The following is a 20652-nucleotide window of genomic DNA, read 5'->3' as shown; positions in this document are numbered from 1 at the left end:
CGATATCATACGCGTCAGCAAGATAGGCTTGTTACAAGACTACCAAGATCGTATCCAATGGCACCGATATAATATGCGGTTTTCCTCGATCTTGGAATAGCGTTGGATCAGTACTATGAAACCATGGACGTGGAATTCGTTATACGGCGACTGTGAGGTTACCAAGATCGCTCCCCTTATTCTCATGGTTGGAGTGCTCAGCCCTTACGCTTTTGTGGTTCCATGACGCTGATTTCACGTTCGTGGCAAGTATTCTATCCTTAGAGGATTATCCGTTGACGCTCGATGAATATACTAAAACGTACCGTATTTCTTTGTTGGCAACTGGAGTTGTCATTACGTTTCAACCATCCTCTTTGTTATATTTATTATTTCACGTTTTTTTCTAAAATTCAACAGGTCCGAGATCATAAGACAGTTGGCATAATTTTTTAACATTTATAGGAATACTTGGACTAAACAAATTCTATCAAATACTCGAGAGTGCAACGATCGATCGTGTTATCAATCGTTAGTTTTGCGTATAAGAGATTTGATAAAAAAAATTCCAATAATTGACAGTCTCATTGGGCAATGAAGCGAGTACATTCATTCATGTTAGTCAATTACGTTTGGTGTTTTTTATACCGCGATGTTCGGATCTTACGTATGTTTTGTATATATTTTGTTTCTCACGTTTCGGTAGAAAATTTACGTCTGTCGTTACATAGTTTTTACGGATTTTATTTCTAATTTATTTCTTGTTTATGTAACTATCGCGAATGTTTTATCGCCTCTCATAAAATATTCCATGTCGTAATGTGAAGTTATCGCAGGTATGTAAGAGAAGAAAGGAAGAGGTTGATAATAAAGGTTAAGAGTAAAAAATTGTGCTGGTTGGATCCCAGTGAGACCGACTGCAATGAGGGAATACGTATAATGCGAGATGAGGTGGAATTTTTTCTTCCACGTGCTAGGTCATATGACGTTTTGGACGGGAAAATGATATAGGTTAAAAATACGTGAGCAAAATCCTTCAAGAGGCCAAGGGACAACCGGAAATACGGAGTCGACCCGCGTCCCCGAACGATTTCGTGTGATTTCACCTGCCAGATGAAAGGACCAATTCACCAGACGTATTCGAGAAAGTATTATTCTCTGAAGAAATACGATTACAAATATCGAACGGGTATCCGTCAAATATGAAAAGAGCGCTTTCCCTTCTTTGCTGAAACGAAATATCATTCCAAATTTTCATTTTCGTACAAACGAATCTTCATCGAATCGTTTAAACGATACTGAATATCGAATGTCGCGTTAACTTTTAGCGACGTTAGAATTTTGCAAATGTGCAAGATTTTCGAGATGAGCGCGTCTTTTGCGAACGAAATCGTGTTACATTAATTTCAATGTGGATAAAATAATCGACGATCGAAGCTGTCAGGCATTTATCGATACTGATCAATATCTTCTTCACAAGAACACGAATCAAATGCGCAATTTTTGATAGGGAAGAGGGATTTAGGAAATTATTTAGGATCGAACTATAATGATTTTGAAGTAACTCAATTTCTGTCTGATTTTGACGTTAACCTGACGGTAATTAGCAAGACGCAAATGGTTCTGTTGCAGCGAAGATTTCTTTAAGAAATTAAAAAGTACATATTTTACGCGGATACTTATCGAATTAAAAATGTTCCTCGCTTAAAAAATCCTCCAACTTTCTTTGTTCCATTCTCTTGACGATTTCCATGCAAACCATGTCTATTTTCATTCCCCCCTTCCGACTGCCCACGGATCTTCTGGCAATCTGCAAGCATACGATAAAAACAAAGCTGTTACCGTTTTACTGGTTGGAATTACACGCCATGCTGGTTAGACTCCGGCAGCGCGTTATCTACTTCACGAGACGTTTAATATTTCGTTGTGAAACGAGCGCAAGAGGTTGAAATTACACAAAAACCAACGAACTTGATCAACATATCAAAAAAAAAAAAAAAAAAAAGAAGAAATACGAAACCCTGTAGGTAGACTTTCGTTTCTCGCAATCAGATTTCTCTTTCGTCGATTCGTTTCGATGCAAGAACGAAGGGGAAAAGGCAAAATGGTAACAGAACCGGAAAGAAAACGGAAGAAAGTATAAAAACGTGTGCCGTACTTTTACGAGTCTTCTCTACTTTCGCGAGTAATGTCCCAGGCATATGGTACTGTGACGGCTGTTACTCCTTTACGACGCCAGGCCACCCTTCCTCACTCTCCACCCTCCGGTATTCCCGCCACGCGTTCCAAAATCACCAGCTGCTAAAAACGTGCATACGAGACGAGAACGTCCCTCCCCCCGACCCAAACCGATTTATCGACGATTTCAGCTCCATCCTCCGTCTTTTCAGCCGGTTGGATTAAACACGTGTTCGATCGCTATCGGCCATTTCCTCGTGCGATACCGCTCGCTTTGCGTATCGAACAGTAAACACGAACGTTCGATGATATTGTAACGCGACGAGGGCCAATTAGCATAGCTCGATACGAAAATCACGTGATATGAGTTTTGGCGAATATCACCGGTGCACGGTGATTCATTTTAATGCGTGGCAAGCTGCTCGTTTCTGGAAGTGCCATTAGCTTTAATGGAACGAGCCACGGATAAATAGGAGCAGCTGATCGAAAATTCTTGCGTGTTGCTCTGATACGTGCGTCGGACACTTGGAAACTTGAAAACCAAGTTTCTTCGCTGCTCCTTCTGTTTCCGCTACTCGCGTTTCGATTACGAATGAGGAAGCTTCGTGAAAATCAAGAACTCGTTTCCTCGGTTGGTTGTGGCAGGTTCTCGTACGTTAAAAGCAGAGGCAAACTGAAACGTTCTTTAATTCCATTGCATAAATGTCATTTACATTAATTTTTTTTTATACGTACGAACGTCAGAGGTGAAAACCGTAATAACTCTTTTATAGAAGAACAGTCTTTTAATTCAATATTTATAATTGCAACCGTTAAATACGAAGATTAGAAAAATTAAATAATTTAATGGAAATTGCGTATTATTCTATAATCAGCTCAGAAGCATCTGTTCTTTTCTATTTAGCCAGCACAAACGAACATTTCCTCTTTTTTCAACTCGTTGCTGTTACTTTTTTCGTATTCGGGACGATCGTATTCGGTTGATTTCCCGCAGAAGTTGTTTATGTCGCAGTTCCGCGCAATTTTAGCCCGGTTACCGAACTTTTGTAAGGGTAATCTCGACTCGACGGTCTTTCGACTAAATTTATTTAATCGCGAGGAAAATTCCGTTAGAAGCAGCGTCGATCAAGGAATTAATCTAAATTTTGTCGCACTCTGGCGTTTTTAACATTCGCTGATTTCGTCGAAAGACCCGCCAACCGATATATTTAACGCGTTATCTATACAATTTATCACCCAAAGGAAACACGTGCCAGTAATATTCTGGAAATATGGTAGAATGAATTTTTCCTTCATGCAACGTTTGTACCATTCGAGTTCTTCCTTCTCCAGAGCCTTGTGTCCGAGTAATTCGTCGAATATCATCGATTTTCGTCGGGTCTCTGCCTTTTCTATCCTCCATTGCCTTTGCAGACCGATCTTGTACGTTTCCACGTCGATCGTTTTTTTCTTACCCAACGATAGAACGTGCAGGCTGTCCTCCAAATAATCGTACACTGTGTTGAACTTTTCTTGCACGAGTTTCTTCTCTCGATCCATCGAGAAACGTGATTGGAAAATGTCACGAACCAACTGGGTATACGATTTTTAAAAATTACAGTTAGAGAGAGATAAATGATTTCTAGATTTAATATACTACATTGTATTACGCGTTTACGGAATACGCATATAACATATAGTATAGTGATTTTGATAAATTCTAAATTTAAGTTTTCAAGCTTCCTTAAAATTATCATTCGTATCGTTTGCTCAATGATTATCGCATCCACTGTTATAATTGATTTCATTGTTCTATCAGTACGTACACAAAGATCACAGGAAGAAAGAAGATTAGAAGTATATTTCAGAAGCTTGCTCGGGACAAATAATTCAGTCTATTTATCTCTATTTACATTAACAATTAATTTTGTGAAATTTGGATGAATTAAATTTACTCGAAAGCCGAGCATTTTGGTGGTGGAATGCGGCTGACTGGTCGATCGGGTAAATTTAATTGGAACATCTGGCAATAGGTTGATAAAAAGGACATTAATTCACTAACGGACATCCAATAGCGCCCGAGTGCTCTTTGGAGATCGATCACTGCATTTCCACCTGGTTCCTTGAATCCACGCAGAATACGAATACTCAATAATTCGGGCAAAGCTTCGACGTCGCCCATTAATGGCAGGTCATGGGTATTTTTCCAAATACCATTAGCGTTCCTTCCAAATGGGAATAGCCAATCGTACGGAATCGAATAAGTACTGCGCAATATGTCCCTCCTATCGAAATTCGTTGGCTTCACCTGATAATCCTGGTGGCGGTGAAATAAAAATACGAACAAGCTATTTCCTTTAGAAAATAGATTTACACAATTTCACGATCAAAGCGAATATAAAAATTGTGGTTGCGTGTGTTTCTTTTTCGTGATTTCAATTCTGAAGCTTTCAATTGCTTGTTCAACAAAGTTGCAAGATTCTGTCGTTACTCTTTTGGAAACATTTTTAAGAAAATAAAAGTTTTTAAGTAAAACACCTGTAAACTTTTACTTGTCTCGGTAAAGCTTGTTAAAGACACTTGAAAGTTCTTTACCGTTTTCTGTTATCTGTTATACAGTTACTCATAACAGGATGGAAAATTAACCTTTCCTCCTACAAACATTTAAACTAAACGGTAAAGACTACTCGATACGATTTAATCGAATGCCGAAACTAATATAATTCAAAGCACGGAATACAAAAGAAAATTCTGCTTTTGGTAGATGAAAACAAACGGTAAAAGCACCCAAACGATCCTTAATTATTTCCTCTGCGATAAATTAAAATCGCCTCGATGAGGCGAGAACTAAAGAACGTAGCGATTCAAAGATCTTGTTATATTCTACGAATTCCTTTCGTGTTTTATCTCGTTCCTCGAATTAAGCGAAGTACAGACTCTACGCAATTATCTCGCTATTATACAATTTCTTTTATTTCTTCTACGAATAAAAGTATGAAAATTAATCAATCTAACCGGGAACGATAGTGCGTTTTTCAGTCGAGATTCAGTTCCCACAGGTTCACACGCGATGAGACGATGAAGTGTCGGTCGATCGGGGCTTGGATATAAAACGAGGCTCGTTTCCTTATCGAAGATTGCCGTCAGCTCCGTTTGATTCCTGGTAAATCTGTGAACGTACTCGTAAGCCGTGAGATCTCGATTTATGGCAAATATTCTACAATTAATTCTGTTGCTCTTGAAACACAGCATTTCGTGACTGCAAGAAGGTTCAAGGTCTTCTTCGAACTTCTCGTCGTAATATTCTTTTTCCTTTGAGTCGTCGGTGTTGGCGTCTGCTTTCCGACGTTTTAGCGTTTCGGCGTTCGGTTTGTAACGCGTTTTGCCATCGCTTGTTACTTCGAATACGTTGCCAAAGACGTCAGTGGTGGTGAATATGACGGCTGATGACTCGCAAGGGAAGAAATTGTACGTGGAAGTAGATTGGTTGCCGCAATTGGTGCACGTATTGCCTTTGAACGATAGATCGTCTTCGTTGATCTAGTAAAAATGTATTCTCTTGTAAAAAAGATATAATTAGTAGCGTGTGGATTTTAGCACATTCATCTGAAATTCGAAGGTGTCAAAATACACAAGAATAATGATTTATAGCAACGTATTAACATACAACGTAGAGAAACATATTAAACGTAGAAAATATAATCGCTGAAATAATTTCCTGCCTAGATTCTATCTTTCTAATTATCTTCCTAAAAGTGTCTGCAAGCGAGTAAATTTTCTATCGCTAGTTAAAGAGATTAAAGTATAGACACTTTCGTTTAAATTAAAAAATTATGAAAATGAAAATACTTGTGGCGGCACTCGACAGCAAAATATCACCACTCGACACTAACTAGCGTAGGAAGACGGTAGCGCAGTGGTTAGCGCAAACTGCTCTGTTTTTGCGACCAGGTTTTCAGGACAGAGATAGGAAGAAAAAATAATATCACCTCTCTACGGCGACTTAAATCCAAATTATAAATTATAATGCCAACAAAATAAAAAAAAAAAAAAATGTACTCGACACACATAATATTGTATGGCTATGTCGTACCGTCACGAATCGGTACTTTTGTCTAATCCACCCCACAACCAAAATTCATTGTTTATTGCGAATTCCAAACATATGTAATAATCATTCTGGGTCAATAAACGTTATGAAAAAAAGCAGTGGTTAGCGCCTTAGATTACGAACATTCGGAACCCGAGTTCAAATCCCGGCGACCGGAGTCCGATTTTTCTTCCACGACCCAAGAAACGAGAAGAAAATAGAGCAGTACCCCAGCAACGACACCGGCGACCCGCAGCAGAACCTGTCTCACCCGACACACTAGCAGCATCAGCAACTACAACTATCACGGCCTATTCACCTGATACTTGTACAGTGAATACGAAATTATAGAATTACCAGATAGTAGAATTGTAGAATTGTAAAATCGTGAAACTTTCCTTACCGAATATATCCATGAAAGGTTGGATCAGAAAAAGCTACACGAGACTCGGCATTCTAAAGAACCTTTTATCGACTCTAAAATACGATTTTAATCGCAATTTCTCGCAAAGGCCAGGAGTACCGGAAGTGCTATTAGAGTCACACGGGTGGTAGATATCCGTTTTCTAACGAATCTCATCTAGCAGGTTTTGATTACCTTTAGATTAACTCCGTCCGCCATCGAAACTTCGTAATGACCTCTTCTCGATATGCTGACTCGAAGATCGTCCGGCATCGATAAAGTGCAGTTAACTGCTGACTGATCGTAGAACACGGTGGCATAGTTCTTGTGTTCCATGCGACACGTTAACAGGACGGAGACGAAACTGTCGCTGATCAATAGCTCGTTTATTTCCTCCTCGTAATCCGCGTTCACTTTCGGCAAAGAAGTTTCATCGACGTATTTCAGATTCGATAACGGCCGATCGATGTAGTGCTGCTGCTCGTCTTCCTTTATTCCATCAGGAACGAAGTATAGGAGAATTTCTTCCTCGGTCCAGTCACACATCACTGGCTCCTTTTCTATAGTGTAGCCGGTCGTGATACGCGTACCGTCTAGAACCGAGCTTTGAATTATACCGGACCTTTACGCCATAGGAATCTTTCTATAAAACTTTCAAAACCGTTCCACCATGCGATAATCGTTTCTGTTATTTCCTTTCCCGACGTAATATTATCGGTTTTGTACGCGATAAAATTGTCAATTGAAAATGGAAAAATACCTCGCCTTCGCGCTGATAACCAGGCAAAATATTCCCAATGCTTTCTTAATAAAATGTAGTAAAGGTAAGAAATGCGTTAGTATCATGAGAGAGACAGGGAGATTTTTTGTTTGGATAATAAAATGGATCGTTAAAAAAATTACTGCAAGCTAGCAGACAAAATTGCACGATTTATCGCATAAGTCATTTTCTCTGAGAAAAATTATGCGAATAGCAATAAAAGGACGTGGATATACTGTCAGAGTTGGTGCTCCAAGAATCTCAATTTCGTAATTATTTGTTCTAACAAGAGTACAGGTACGTGTGTGGAACTTTGAACGTATTCTATATACAACTTCCTCGTTCAATTCGGATTCGGTGTTACGATTTTAAAATACTCCGAGTCGCTTCAATGTATCAGCGGATCTAATGACACTTCCTGATCACTTCGGTTTCTGTTTTATTAGAAGCAGCTGAGAATGTGATCTTATTAGTTGAAATTCGTATTTGCTAGGCACATGTTATGTGTGTCAAGAACAAGAAAGAAAACGTTCGTTCTAATTCTATTTACGTAGAAGTAACATTCCTTTCGACATTGCACGTTTCGTTTTTCACTCCACTCAGAACAAATATATATACGTTACAAGTAACTAAATAACGAATTCGCGAGCAATCGATGCAGCCAATTTAAGAAATAATGAATTTAAAAGTACTTGAGGCTATCACGGTTATGTTAAGATCGATGTTGTTGCGGAGCAAACTTTCAGGAAACTCGTTCAACGAAAGAATTTGCTTTACCTAACTGACAACGCAGCCGAAAAACTTTCATAATCAGATTACAATCTCTATGATACGATATTAATTTGTTAATAATATTATCGATCATTAATTGAGAAAAAATTCAGTCATTGATGAAATGAATATAAAATCGAGAAAAGAGTACAGTATAATGTGCGTGTGTGTGTGTAAAAGAGTAACGATCACGTTATAAAGATATATTTGAAAAATTCGAGCGTTTCTATTCATAAAGCTATGAAAGTCAAGAAACGTTCGATACAGGAAAACTGCGAGTCACGTTCGCTTGGAACCAGTTTCCCAGTGGTAAAATTTTTTATTTGATTCTATGGCTTCCCACGAGCCATTTATAAATAAAACAAAATGAGTCACCTGGCTCTCGAACGTACATACTAATACTTTTGAAAAGTGTGTGTATCGAGTTTAGACGGATTAAAAAAGAACGATCGATAACGAGGTTCGTTACGACTTTCTTTGCCTCTGGTGAAAAAAGAATTAAAAAGTAGTAGAATCATTACGTTAAAGTGCTATCGACGCGCTTCACTTCTCGTAGTAGTTGGTCAAACGTTCGTAGGAACTGCATTCAACCGAGCAAATAAAATACAAGCGGAGATGAGGAAAGTTCGGACGAAAGTTTATGAACTTGACTTTCGCATAGGTTACGAAAATACTTTGTACAACGCAACTGTGAATCGCAGCATGATTTTCCAGCGTTGCACAAGATAAATATTTGTCGCTGCGACGTTTGATAACGTTAAATCATAAGGCAGAGTGTTTAACAAAATTGCAGAGTACACAGCAACGCGGATCGGTATCGGACTGTTAAAATCATTCTGTTTGTCATCGAAGATAAAAGAGCAATCAAATGTTTAACAACGCTGAGTTTTTGGATTACAGAGAGCTAGTTTGCCATTTACTTTCTGCTCGAAATTCATCGATTCTCTGGTGTCATTCTCAGTTTATTTTTCAACTCGCTGAAAGTTTAGATAGGTATTTTACAAACATGGATTCTTTTGACTTTAGACTTTTGTTAACACGATAGAAATATACTATAAAATGAGATGTATAGAAGTGACACTTTATCGAGAGGATGTTTTTTACTGTGAATTTTGATGGAACCGTATCTTTTTAAAAAAGTTAAAAAAGTTTATTTAAATAATTATTGTAGTACCTCAAAGTTTATTTTTTCTTTTTATAAAACATATATTTTTTTAAACCTGCCAAAATTTGTAATTTCACGCTATTTTCTGCCTTTTTTTTAGTTCGTCGAGAAGAAAAATATATAATAATTTAATCGTTTTTTGGTGTTTCGTTTCGGTCAAGAATTACGAGGTGGATCTTTCCCGCCGATTGGAAACTGCAGCCCATGAAATAGGCTTAGAAATCTATTATAATTTCTTTTTCACTTTAAAAGAATTTTTTTGTATTCGTTGAATATATATAAAACCATACCTCAAAATTTAATAACTTCGTTTCTTTCTTTCCTTTCTAAAAAAAATCGCAAAAAGACGCTGTTTTAGAACATTCTAATTCAGGACACCCCTTAAGATATTAATGTGAAAATTTCAGAATATAATTTAAAGAGATTTTGATTATTGTACCTACGTTATTCAAATTATATATCGTTGCTCTAGTTCTTAACTGTTCTATCTCCGTTAGTTTGTAAATCGAGAGAACCGAGTTCAAAGTTTATGAAGTTCAATGTCATTGTTTGTGCTTAGAACTGAATATTTAATTAATAAAATTAATTTATAAAACAATCGAATATTTATTCTAAGTAGAATTTTCATAATATTAGCATGAATTTGTATTCTTTATACCAATCAGATACACGTGGATCGGTTGATTACATTTTTTTTTAAATAGAGTTCGAACAGTTAAGAACTAGGGCGACGATATGTAGGTCACAGGTAAAAAATCACGATAAGTCATACTTCCTATCTTTTATCGATATTCTATATTCCATAGAATTCTATAGAAGAGGAATTTTTAAACGCGATACATCGTCAACCATTTCCACGTCAAATCTTTTAATTAATCACTTTCTCTTAATTCAGCCAAGCTTCCCAAAACATTTCGAATTGATCGCTTTTGTTCAAAAAGTTTGTATCTTCGAACGTATCAGATTCTTCCTTTCTTCGGTTGTTTTACGTCGAAAGCAACGCAAAAGTAAAGAGGTCAGTAAAAATGGACTCGTCATACCTTTCCCGTGTCATCTTTATATTACTCGCAGTACTTGCGATGTAATTATTTCACGTAAGACCAATTAGCGTGTCTCGTCGTTGAAGCGTTAACATTCGACGACAGAATAAATTGATAAGTTTTTAGCAAAAAGAGGAAAGTTACAGAATGAAAGATGACGACTGGTATAGACTTAACTGTTACGTTTATTATCAAGCGCTTACGTAACTTCTCGAAGGTTTTATTCGATTTAGTTGTATCGATCTCATTGAACGAAATATAATAGCGCGCAGAAATCGGAATCCGCCCCACAAAGTGGCAGGTACGTTGAAACGTACCTGGATATCTGACGATCAATTCTCCATTGGAATTCAGCAACATGTTGGTACCGTCGGCACGACGCGTGAATTTCTCGTCGACCTCGTAGTCTGACGCTATTCTCACGAGTAATCGATGCTGTTCACTTACGATCAAGTCGTCCAGCACCTCGTACAGCCCACCGTCGTCATTCAACACTGTGTACCGTGACACTCTGACCGCGTTGTCCATCGTTGACAGAACGTCGTCACGATCCTGAAGGCAAGTCATGTTCCGATCAACGAAGACCAAGACACGTTTGAATGCTTGCAATCGCGTTACGATTTCATATGTGATACGGGAAATTGTTGTTTTTGTCTAGCAATTTATTTCAAGCTTGGGGAACGAAGAACATTTGATCAATATGAAAGAAACGATTGAAAGAGGAATATTTTATTCGTTATCGTTTAATTACGTTCCCTTGCATTTGTTTGTAATTTTTGCTTTCTAGCAGCACAACGAAATAGCTTTAATTAGGAGGGATTTTATTTGAAAAGGAAGACAAAGAATATTATTTTTCTTTATTTTTCATAATATTTGAAAGAAATGTTTATTAATCGTACAATCATCGATTAAAATATCTTTGTCCATTGGTGGATTATAAAGTAATCGATTAACTTTTTAAAAATGAAGTTCATATATTTCGTATTAAATAATAGAAGAAATAATATATTTTATTTTCCCACTGATTGTGCAATTAGTTTATGCATTCCAATATAAACGACCAAGTGTCAATGCGTTAAACGTTTCCCTCGAGTTGAATTCTTGTCGTATTAGATCAGATCGGACTCGTTCGTGGGTTAAAACGAAATTTAACGGGTACTTGACTCACCATCGTTAAATTCTGCTGTGCAGACACAGAATCTACCTCGTCCGCTTCGAGCAACGGAGACTTGAAACCAGTCATTGGCTTTCTCTTGATTTTAGATAGAACCTTCGGCTCTTTCGGTCTGTCGCCTTTAAAAGTGGAATACGGATACATTTTCAAGGCTCGTCTCAATTCACAAAGCTTAAAACAATATTCAGAATACGTTAAAACAGATAAAAGTCAACGATAATCCTAAAATAGAATGCATAAATTTGTAAATTACAGTAGAACGCCGATTATCCGAACTAATTGGCAGACAAATCCGTCCGGGTAAGAGGTTTTTCGGATGATCGGTCCGAAAGAACCGTGGACGTGCCATAATTCAACTAGAAAATAAACTTTGGAAAATAAATTTTACAAATATGGATGTTTATTACGCGAAAGAATACACACTCGGTAAGAGAAATGCGATACAAAGAGTAAGTTAAACGCTTTCAAATCCCGCCAAATTGCGGAGTCCCTCTGACACGAACATTTGTACAGTATCCATTTCTTTTCGACGTTTTGCTCGTTGCAATGCGATATTCAACGCATTTTCAGCTTCGCTGTGTGTTAGAATACTGCACGGGTTAATACCACGTTCCATCATACCTTCTTTTATATAAACATTTACTGGATAAAATAATATCGTCGTGAGTCTTTTATATTCTGGATTATTTTTATCTATATTTAACCACTTCTGTATATCGTCGTTATTACAATCCTTGAATCCATATCTATATATCGCGTGCTAAACTTTCCAATTTACCATTGGTTCCAATTTGTCTCACATTAGCATACGCACCATTGCACAATTTGTTCCATGTTCGTTAAAGCGTAGCTACGTGTGTCATTATGTTACACGTTAACTTTTCCCATGCTTTGTTCAACACGTAAATGCCATCTTTTAAATCAATCTTCTTACAAAATTGTGAGCCTCTCGCGTTCTACCACTTCTGTATTTCGTCGTTATTACAATCATTGAATCCATATCCATATATCGCGTGCTAAACTTTCCAATTTACCATTGGTTCCAATTTGTCTTACATTAGCATATGCACCATTGCACAATCTGTTCCATGCTCGTTTAAGCGTAGCTACGTGTGTCATTATGTTACACGTTAACTTTTCCCATGCTTTGCTCAACACGTAAATGCCATTTTTTAAATCAACCTTCTTACAAAAGAGTAAGACTCTCGGGTTGTACCATTTCTGTATATCGTCGGTATTACAATCTTTGAATCCATATCCATATATCGCGTGCTAAACTTTCCAATTTACCATTGGTTCCAATTTGTCTTACATTAGCATATGCACCATTGCACAATCTGTTCCATGCTCGTTTAAGCGTAGCTACGTGTGTCATTATGTTACATGTTAACTTTTCCCATGCTTTGTTCAACACGTAAATGCCATTTTTTAAATGAATCTTCTTACAAAATTGTAAGACTCTTGCGTTGTTGTCGTCAGCGATTAACAAACATCGTAATAAATTCTTTTAGGAATATCTCTCGAAAGATTCAATAATTAATTGGTCCATTGGACGAAGCCCTGATGTTACGATACATCGGGAGATAAGATTTCTACCATTTCGCTTTCAAATTGTAAAAGTTTCGCGGAAAATTGTCAGTCTCGTCACAGTTATAAATACGATCTTAATCTTAACCCTTTTCTTTCGAAAGAATTATTAAAAACTTGGAGAAATTCTTTAGCCGTGAAACTGTTAGCGGATAATTTTCCTCCTACAAGGTCGACTTTACGTGTTCCATATCTTAATTCAAATCGTTTTAGCCAACCAGTAGGTGCTTTAAAACTTCTATTATTGCCTAACTTCGTATTCAATTCAAAAGCTTCCTCTTGAATTAATGGACCCGAAGATGCTGTACCAGTGCTTCGTTTTTGTAAGATCCGTTTGTACATAGTCCGATCTAATTTATCATCCTTTGATATTTTCAAACTTCTACGGAGACGAAAGTTACTTTCATATAAGTTCTTCTCAAGTTTAAATAATTTTGATTCGCTATCTTTAATGTCGCTAATTACAGATTTTCCAGCATCGTATTCTATGATTAAATTACACGCACTTTCATCCTTTTTCAAACGTTCAATAATATTTGATTTATCTTATTAACACCATTCTTTTTTTTCTTTTTATACTCACACACATATATAAAATATGTACGTACGCGTTACATTAAGACATTACACCGAGAGATTTGAAGCAGCAAGAACACGTGTCCTAAAATCCAAGCATTGTTTAAACATCGTCAGATATTTAGTTTAAACGCGTACTTTGTACATACATATGTACGCAAATGATTCATCCTGTATAGGGATAATCGGCGTTCTACTCTATTTATAAACCGTACATTTTATTTTTGCTTAGATTTTTTAAAAAAGTATTGCAAATACCTGAACCATTTTTTGGGGCGTTGACCTGCTTTTCGTAATTTTCGTTTCTCTCGACTTGAAGATCCTCGAAAGTTATACAATTGACGATTACTCCGTTAGGACGAAGAACCGTTACTCTGCCATCGTCCAGATATTTTAGAACAGTGCCATTTCTCAGAAACCTTCTGCAAATTTCACGATCACCTTCGGGGTTAGCGTATCCCTTTGGTATGTAGGACTGTTTAATGTAATATGGATTATCCGGACCGTCACCGATGATTGGTTCTATCAGTAATCCCGTTGGCCACGAGATTCTTTGCTCGACGTTCGTGTCTCGCCAGGTGTGCAAACGATTTTTTGACGCATCTAGTGCAAATTTACCAAATAATTAATTACGGGAGACGACAAAAATATCGCCAAAAATATCGCAAAAGTATTGGGGCAACTAAGTCAGGTTACGAAGCGCAAAAAAGGATATTTTCGATATTATAATATTTCTATTGTATGTGAAAATTGCGATATTTATTTTTAAACGAGCTGGAAAGTACAGCAAAGAAATATTTAATTTTGGAAAATTTGATCGTTTGGTGAAACTCCTCTTAAAGTTAGGAAATAGAAGTTACACGTGAATTATTCTTTTGTAAATTAACTCTACTAGAAATTGTTATAGAATATGAAATGGAACAATTCATGTAAGCGCACGATGAAATCTGGTACGCTTACATGGTTGCAAAGTTTGTTGCGTAGCAGCATACAAGCTACATGTTAATCAAAACTTGATTCAAACGTCACTTCCATAGTGTCTTTTGCAGCTACTCCTACGATATTAATTTATCTCGTAAAAGGTACGTACGTCACGGTGCACAGGATGAAATTTAACAAGGAATATGTTCACCAAGTCAGTGTGATCGACATTGTCTCTCTTTGGTAACTTTTTAAGATTTTCATTTTAATTAATCGAATTAATTCGTTTCAATTCATTCGTCTCGTACGAGGATTGAATCTTTTGATCCTATTATGCGCTAGAAGCTCATTATCGGACCGTGGATATTTATGCGAATTCACATTTTTATGAACATAATTAAAAGACCTGAGCCTAGCGACAAGTTTGTTTCATTTACTAAATATTGTAACTAGTACTATATATTTGACATTTTATAAATTTTTGCATATTATGTGTAATTTTGTACTTTTAAATCGCCCACAAATGCATAAAACTTTGCATTCCGTGTACTTTTAAACTACCCAAATAATATCGTCAATTCATCTATTTAAAAAGGAAGGGAAAATATTACAATAATATTGTAACTAATACTATGTATCTGACATTTTATAAATTTTTGCATATTATGTGTAATTTTGTACTTTTAAATCGCCCACAAATGCATAAAACTTCGCATTCCGTGTACTTTTAAAATACCCAAATAATATCGTCAATTCATCTGTTTAAAAAGGAAGGGGAAATATTACAATAATATTGTAACTAATACTATATATCTGACATTTTATAAATTTTTGCATATTATGTGTAATTTTGTACTTTTAAATCGCCCACAAATGTATAAAACTTCGCATTCCGTGTACTTTTAAAATACCCAAATAATATCGTGAATTCATCTGTTTAAAAAGGAAGGGGAAATATTACAATAATATTGTAACTAATACTATATATCTGACATTTTATAAATTTTTGCATATTATGTGTAATTTTGTACTTCTAAATCGCCCACAAATGCATAAAACTTTACATTCCGTGTACTTTTAAAGTACCCAAATAATATCGTCAATTCATCTGTTTAAAAAGGAAGGGGAAATATTACGATAATATTGTGACTAATACTATGTATTTGATATTTTATAAATTTTTACATATTATGTGTAATTTTGTACTTCTAAATTGCCCACAAATGCATAAAACTTCACATTCCGTGTACTTTTAAAATACCCAAATAATATCGTCAATTCATCTGTTTAAAAAGGAAAGGGAAATATTACAATAATATTGCAACTAATACTATATATTTGACATTTTATAAATTTTTGCATATTATGTGTAATTTTGTACTTTTAAATCGCCCAAAAATGCATAAATCTTCGCATTCCGTGTACTTTTAAAGTACCCAAATAATATCGTCAATTCATCTGTTTAAAAAGGAAGGGGAAATATTACGATAATATTGTGACTAATACTATGTATTTGATATTTTATAAATTTTTACATATTATATGTAATTTTGTACTTTTAAATCGCCCACAAATGCATAAAACTTCGCATTCCGTATACTTTTAACATACCCAAATAATATCGTCAATTCATCTGTTTAAAAAGGAAGGAGAAATTTCTAAAATATTTGACTCTTACGTGACGATGCCAGCATCTTCTGGAAAGCAAGAATAATGCCGATTCTACTCGTTACGTGGAATATCTCGTTCGTTTCAGGATCATCGATTCTATGAAACAATCGCAAACTGTATCCATGCAGAGTAACCGTGATTCGTAAGTTCTTGGTCTTGTAAAGCCAATCGTCTACTTCCACTTGTACCAAAGTATCATCGGCCGAGTAAAACGTTTTCTTGCGATTTGTCACTTGTACGCGTAGTCTCTCAAGATCATAACCTACGAAATCATAAACTGGTTCCCTTTCGGTATCAGGCGGGGACAGTGACATTTTTCCAGTAATCAATGGAGAGATTTCATCGACGATCGACTTCTTCGAACTGATCCTTCGACTGGACGATTTGTCGTTCCTCTTTTTGCCTTCCTTAGGGCTCTTCTTTCTCCTTTTTGCGCCGTTCGTCGTTTCTTCTATGGCAGTAAGGGGCGATACATCTACGAGAGAAGGTTTCACTGGCGTCACAGATTTGATTACCATTGTATTTCTCATACTGGGACCATAATCGAAAATAAATATCTTTGAACTATTATATCCGATACCGAGATAGTTTGATCAAGCAAATATCGAATTTGAAAGGAAAAAATACTAAACAGTTGGTAATATCAGAATTGTTAAAATTGCACAGTTTGCTTAATCGAAAGAAGAGAATTGCGTCATTGATACACATAGTACATACACATATTTGTATATGATATAAAATATGCAAAGTGTATGCTCGATGGACAGATTAAAGAAGATCTGGAGATTGAATGGAAAGGATAGAAGGTCTTCTTACCGACATCTAAACTACTTTTTTGCCTATCAAGATCCCTGCTGGCTTCCGAATCTTTTGCTTTTAGTGTCCCAGGGAGAATGAAGTCCTCGTCACGGAACAGCATCGTCTCCTCGTATATCTCGGCGCTCTTTCTCATCAATCTTTCCATGGACTTGGCCGTCTGCAATCTGTACAGCTCCTCCTCTCGGCGTAGCCAATCCTTCTCCTCGGGCACTACGTATTTGCAGAAATCACGAAGTCGAACCGGCGTCCGAATGCTAGACATTCTTTCTTCGGTGCTTACTCCATTGATTTTCCACTTGTTACAGAAACACAGCAACAGAGAGTCGGTAGGTTCGAAGTATCGGAAACCGACGTGATCGAACGCAAGGAGACACTCGTAAAGAAACTGTAGAAAAATTGCCTCCGATAATAGTTCGACGTCGCTGAAATCTTCGAGACGAGCTCTATCCAATACTCTTGTCTTGAACACGTTCTTTTCTAAATAACCAGGGACTAATAATTCACGAGGGTCTATCAGGTCGAACAGCGGCGAACACTCGACGATATCTGGAACGATTTTCCCGTAATCGATGTTACCATCGCTGAGAAAATGAAGTTCCGGCGTCAACTTCGAGGTTAGGCTCGGCAAAGACTTGCTACGTTTCGGTAAAAGGGTGAAGGCTTCGTTTCGCATCGTCTCGTTCAAGTCTTCTTTCTTCTTTATACCTTTTATACTTTCTAGCGTTTCGGAATCTTTGGTTTTACGCTCTAACGATCGAAATATCATTCTGTCGAACATTAAAACGTGCAAATAATGTCGAACATCTTCGTCGCTTATCTCCACGTCGAAATAACGTCGAATGTTATCGATGTGACGGGCGTATTCGTTCAATTTTTTCTCAGAAATTTCGTCCTTTCGAAGAAAACTCGCGATCATTGGATGCCGGAAAATGGGCAAAATGTTGTCGATCAAATCTGTCAGGTTTCGGATCACTGGAATCGCACAGTCATCGAGAAGACGAATGGCTTCCAGCAGACTATCTCCGTGAAGGATTAGTTCAATGTCAGCCGGGATTTGTCCACCATCAACGTTGTACTCCACGTCATCTAGGTCGTATTTAATATTCAGAATCTTCACTTTTTCTTCGACGAACGAGACGAGGGCCTGACTTGTCATTTCCGCTTCCGTCTTCGTCTCTACGTCGCGCTACGCGTAATTATAAAATGTTACCTTTTCACTAGAAATTTTATAAAACTTTTATTCAGATTGAATCATTTATATCGTAATCTGCATATTCCGCGATACAAAATATTCCACGGTACGAAATTCGTACGATGGAATTTACAGAAAATTACATTTTTTCTATCGTTTAATTTCGGAATTAATATATTTCAATTAACTGTGGTTCTTTATACAATTCATTATATGGTTCAATATAGTTCAGTTAACTTCCGCGAATACAGTTTGCATATTTAATATTTTACGCGAGCCGTACAAATAATTACAAAAAAAGGGTATGAAACTTATCAGCCTACCTCTTGAACTATCTTTGCATCACCTTTCTCGTCGATGGAATTTTCCACTATAATTCTTTCCTCATTCGCTTCAACTTGCGTCAATATCGCAAACAATATCAGCGGAACTGAAACGCACTCTGGAGGAAACGCATCCAGCAAGGTCTCGTAAACTTCCGTATTCGCTTTCTTCGTACTTTCACCGACGATACCTTTCTCCACTTCCATGCTTTTCAAATAGTTACCATGCTGTCTATAAAGATCGTAAAAATCGTATACGATATACGACACTCTGTCGTACATGTCCTTCTTCAGAGCTTCATACTGCTCCTTATTTGACGTTTCCGGCAGCAGCGGTGGACAAAATACGAGAAAACCGATATCGCAATATTCTCGGTACGTTTCAGGATCCATCAATCGTTTCTTCACTTTCGTCCAAAAGTTAAACAATCTAATCTTACTGACACTGTATTCTTCTAGAAAATGTAATTTTCTACTTTCTGTGGATTCCTCTTCGATATCTTCGTACTGTACGAAATCCAATTGTTCGTTCGGTCGTTTAATTTGCATCATGCAACTTAATGGCACGCCAACGTTTATCAAATGTTGTGGTAGATCCGGATCGTGGAAGCCCATGAGAATTATGTAAAGATTTGGTCCATTCACGGGGGCATCGTCAACGTAAACAGCATCTCGCCATTCTTCGCCGCGCTTTCGCAGTCTCGTGTTCGCCTTTCTGTTGAATATTTCCGGATCCAATTTCTTCGTGCCTGACTGCGCTCCTGTCGAGATGATCATTTCAATTTGGACAATTTACAGAAATCGATCCCATTCCCCTTGCCATCGAAGACCACGCAAGAACAACACGACAAGTTCGTTTTTCTTAATCTCTTGACTTCGATGGCACTCGTTACGCTCACGAATATGACTTTCCTGAAAACAGGTGACGAATCCATGAAATTTTATAAACGATCAAGCCAAGAATTTGAAGAAACTGATGGCTGCATTTTTTAAATTGCTTATCATGTTTTTCGCCCTGTGATCTTCGATCGCTTTCGTTCCATTCACGTTGTGTTACATCAACAAATATCGCAAGAAGACTAAAAAGGAAGCACCCAATAGACCTCATAAAAGATATAACTTAGAAAAAACGAAGCTGGCACCCCGCTGGTGCTACCCACATGCTATATTTATTTTTATTTTTTTTTTTTTTTCACTAATAAGATATAACACTTTACCAAATGTCCATAAGGACAAATTGTAAAAAAAAACCAAAATAAAATAAAAAAAAGTACTTCACTTTGAATATTTTTTACATTTCGGTATGTTACGCGCAGTTTTCACATTGTTGCATCTCTAAATTTTCCATAAATAATCAATTATACTCTTTTAAGAAAACACGAATGACCCTATTACCGAAACTAATCCTCAATTCTACTCAAATTACTTTATACCAGAATTTTATCGCCACAATTAGAATAGCAACGCACCTATCGTCTCGTCAGTTGCTAATAATTTTCCCCATAGACGTCAGGGGCGTCGTTTTGCACGCGAGCTACTAAAGCCGATTCGCCTACCCCAGTCTGCAACTGTCTGTATAATCCAATACTCCTCGTCTATCTCTCGCTCCAGGTCAGCTAGCCTTTCCACTATACCGATGCTCTCCTCCCTGGCACGATATATTAAGTACTTGATGATCCGTGCCATCAACCAGCTTGGTAGCGCGTCGTTCTCCTCGTTCAAAACCTTGTTCGCGTAATGACAAACGCCCTGAATCGTTGGACATTTATCTAGGCTCTGCTTCGACAACGTTCTCACGCTGGCCAGCGTTTTCTGACAGCACAGAGGGTAAATGGCTTTCCGCCTACCCTCTTCAGCGGCCGCGTTGAAAAGCGACACGCACCTCGAGTGCTCGGTAATCGTCTCAACCATCATGGTCACGATGCACCACCACTTCTCGTCGTTGATCGAAATCGCCTCCAAAGGCTTCCGCCACGCGTCCTCGTCGATCTGCTTCCTTCCTTTGCTCGAAGCTTCGGATTTCG

At 37.2% G+C, this 20652-nt stretch overlaps 1 protein-coding gene across 1 annotated transcript; it reads right to left on the bottom strand.

Moving 5' to 3' along the window:
- Positions 1–4087: 4087 nt before the first annotated feature.
- On the bottom strand, positions 4088–18134 carry LOC132907086 (uncharacterized). The gene is made up of 11 exons (XM_060959830.1): positions 17111–18134; positions 16302–16787; positions 13961–14305; positions 13295–13611; positions 12852–12977; positions 12596–12760; positions 12051–12248; positions 11534–11710; positions 10683–10917; positions 6825–7222; positions 4088–4453 (listed from the first exon to the last, which is right to left on the bottom strand). The coding sequence occupies exons 1-11, from the start codon at positions 18027–18029 to the stop codon at positions 4088–4090; spliced, it is 3732 nt and encodes a 1243-aa protein (XP_060815813.1). The 5' UTR covers positions 18030–18134.
- Between the last annotated feature and the right edge of the window lie 2518 nt (positions 18135–20652).

Source organism: Bombus pascuorum, chromosome 5 (genome assembly GCF_905332965.1).
Source record: "Bombus pascuorum chromosome 5, iyBomPasc1.1, whole genome shotgun sequence".
NCBI lineage: Eukaryota > Metazoa > Arthropoda > Insecta > Hymenoptera > Apidae > Bombus > Bombus pascuorum.
This window is presented reverse-complemented; position numbering and strand designations above follow the sequence as displayed.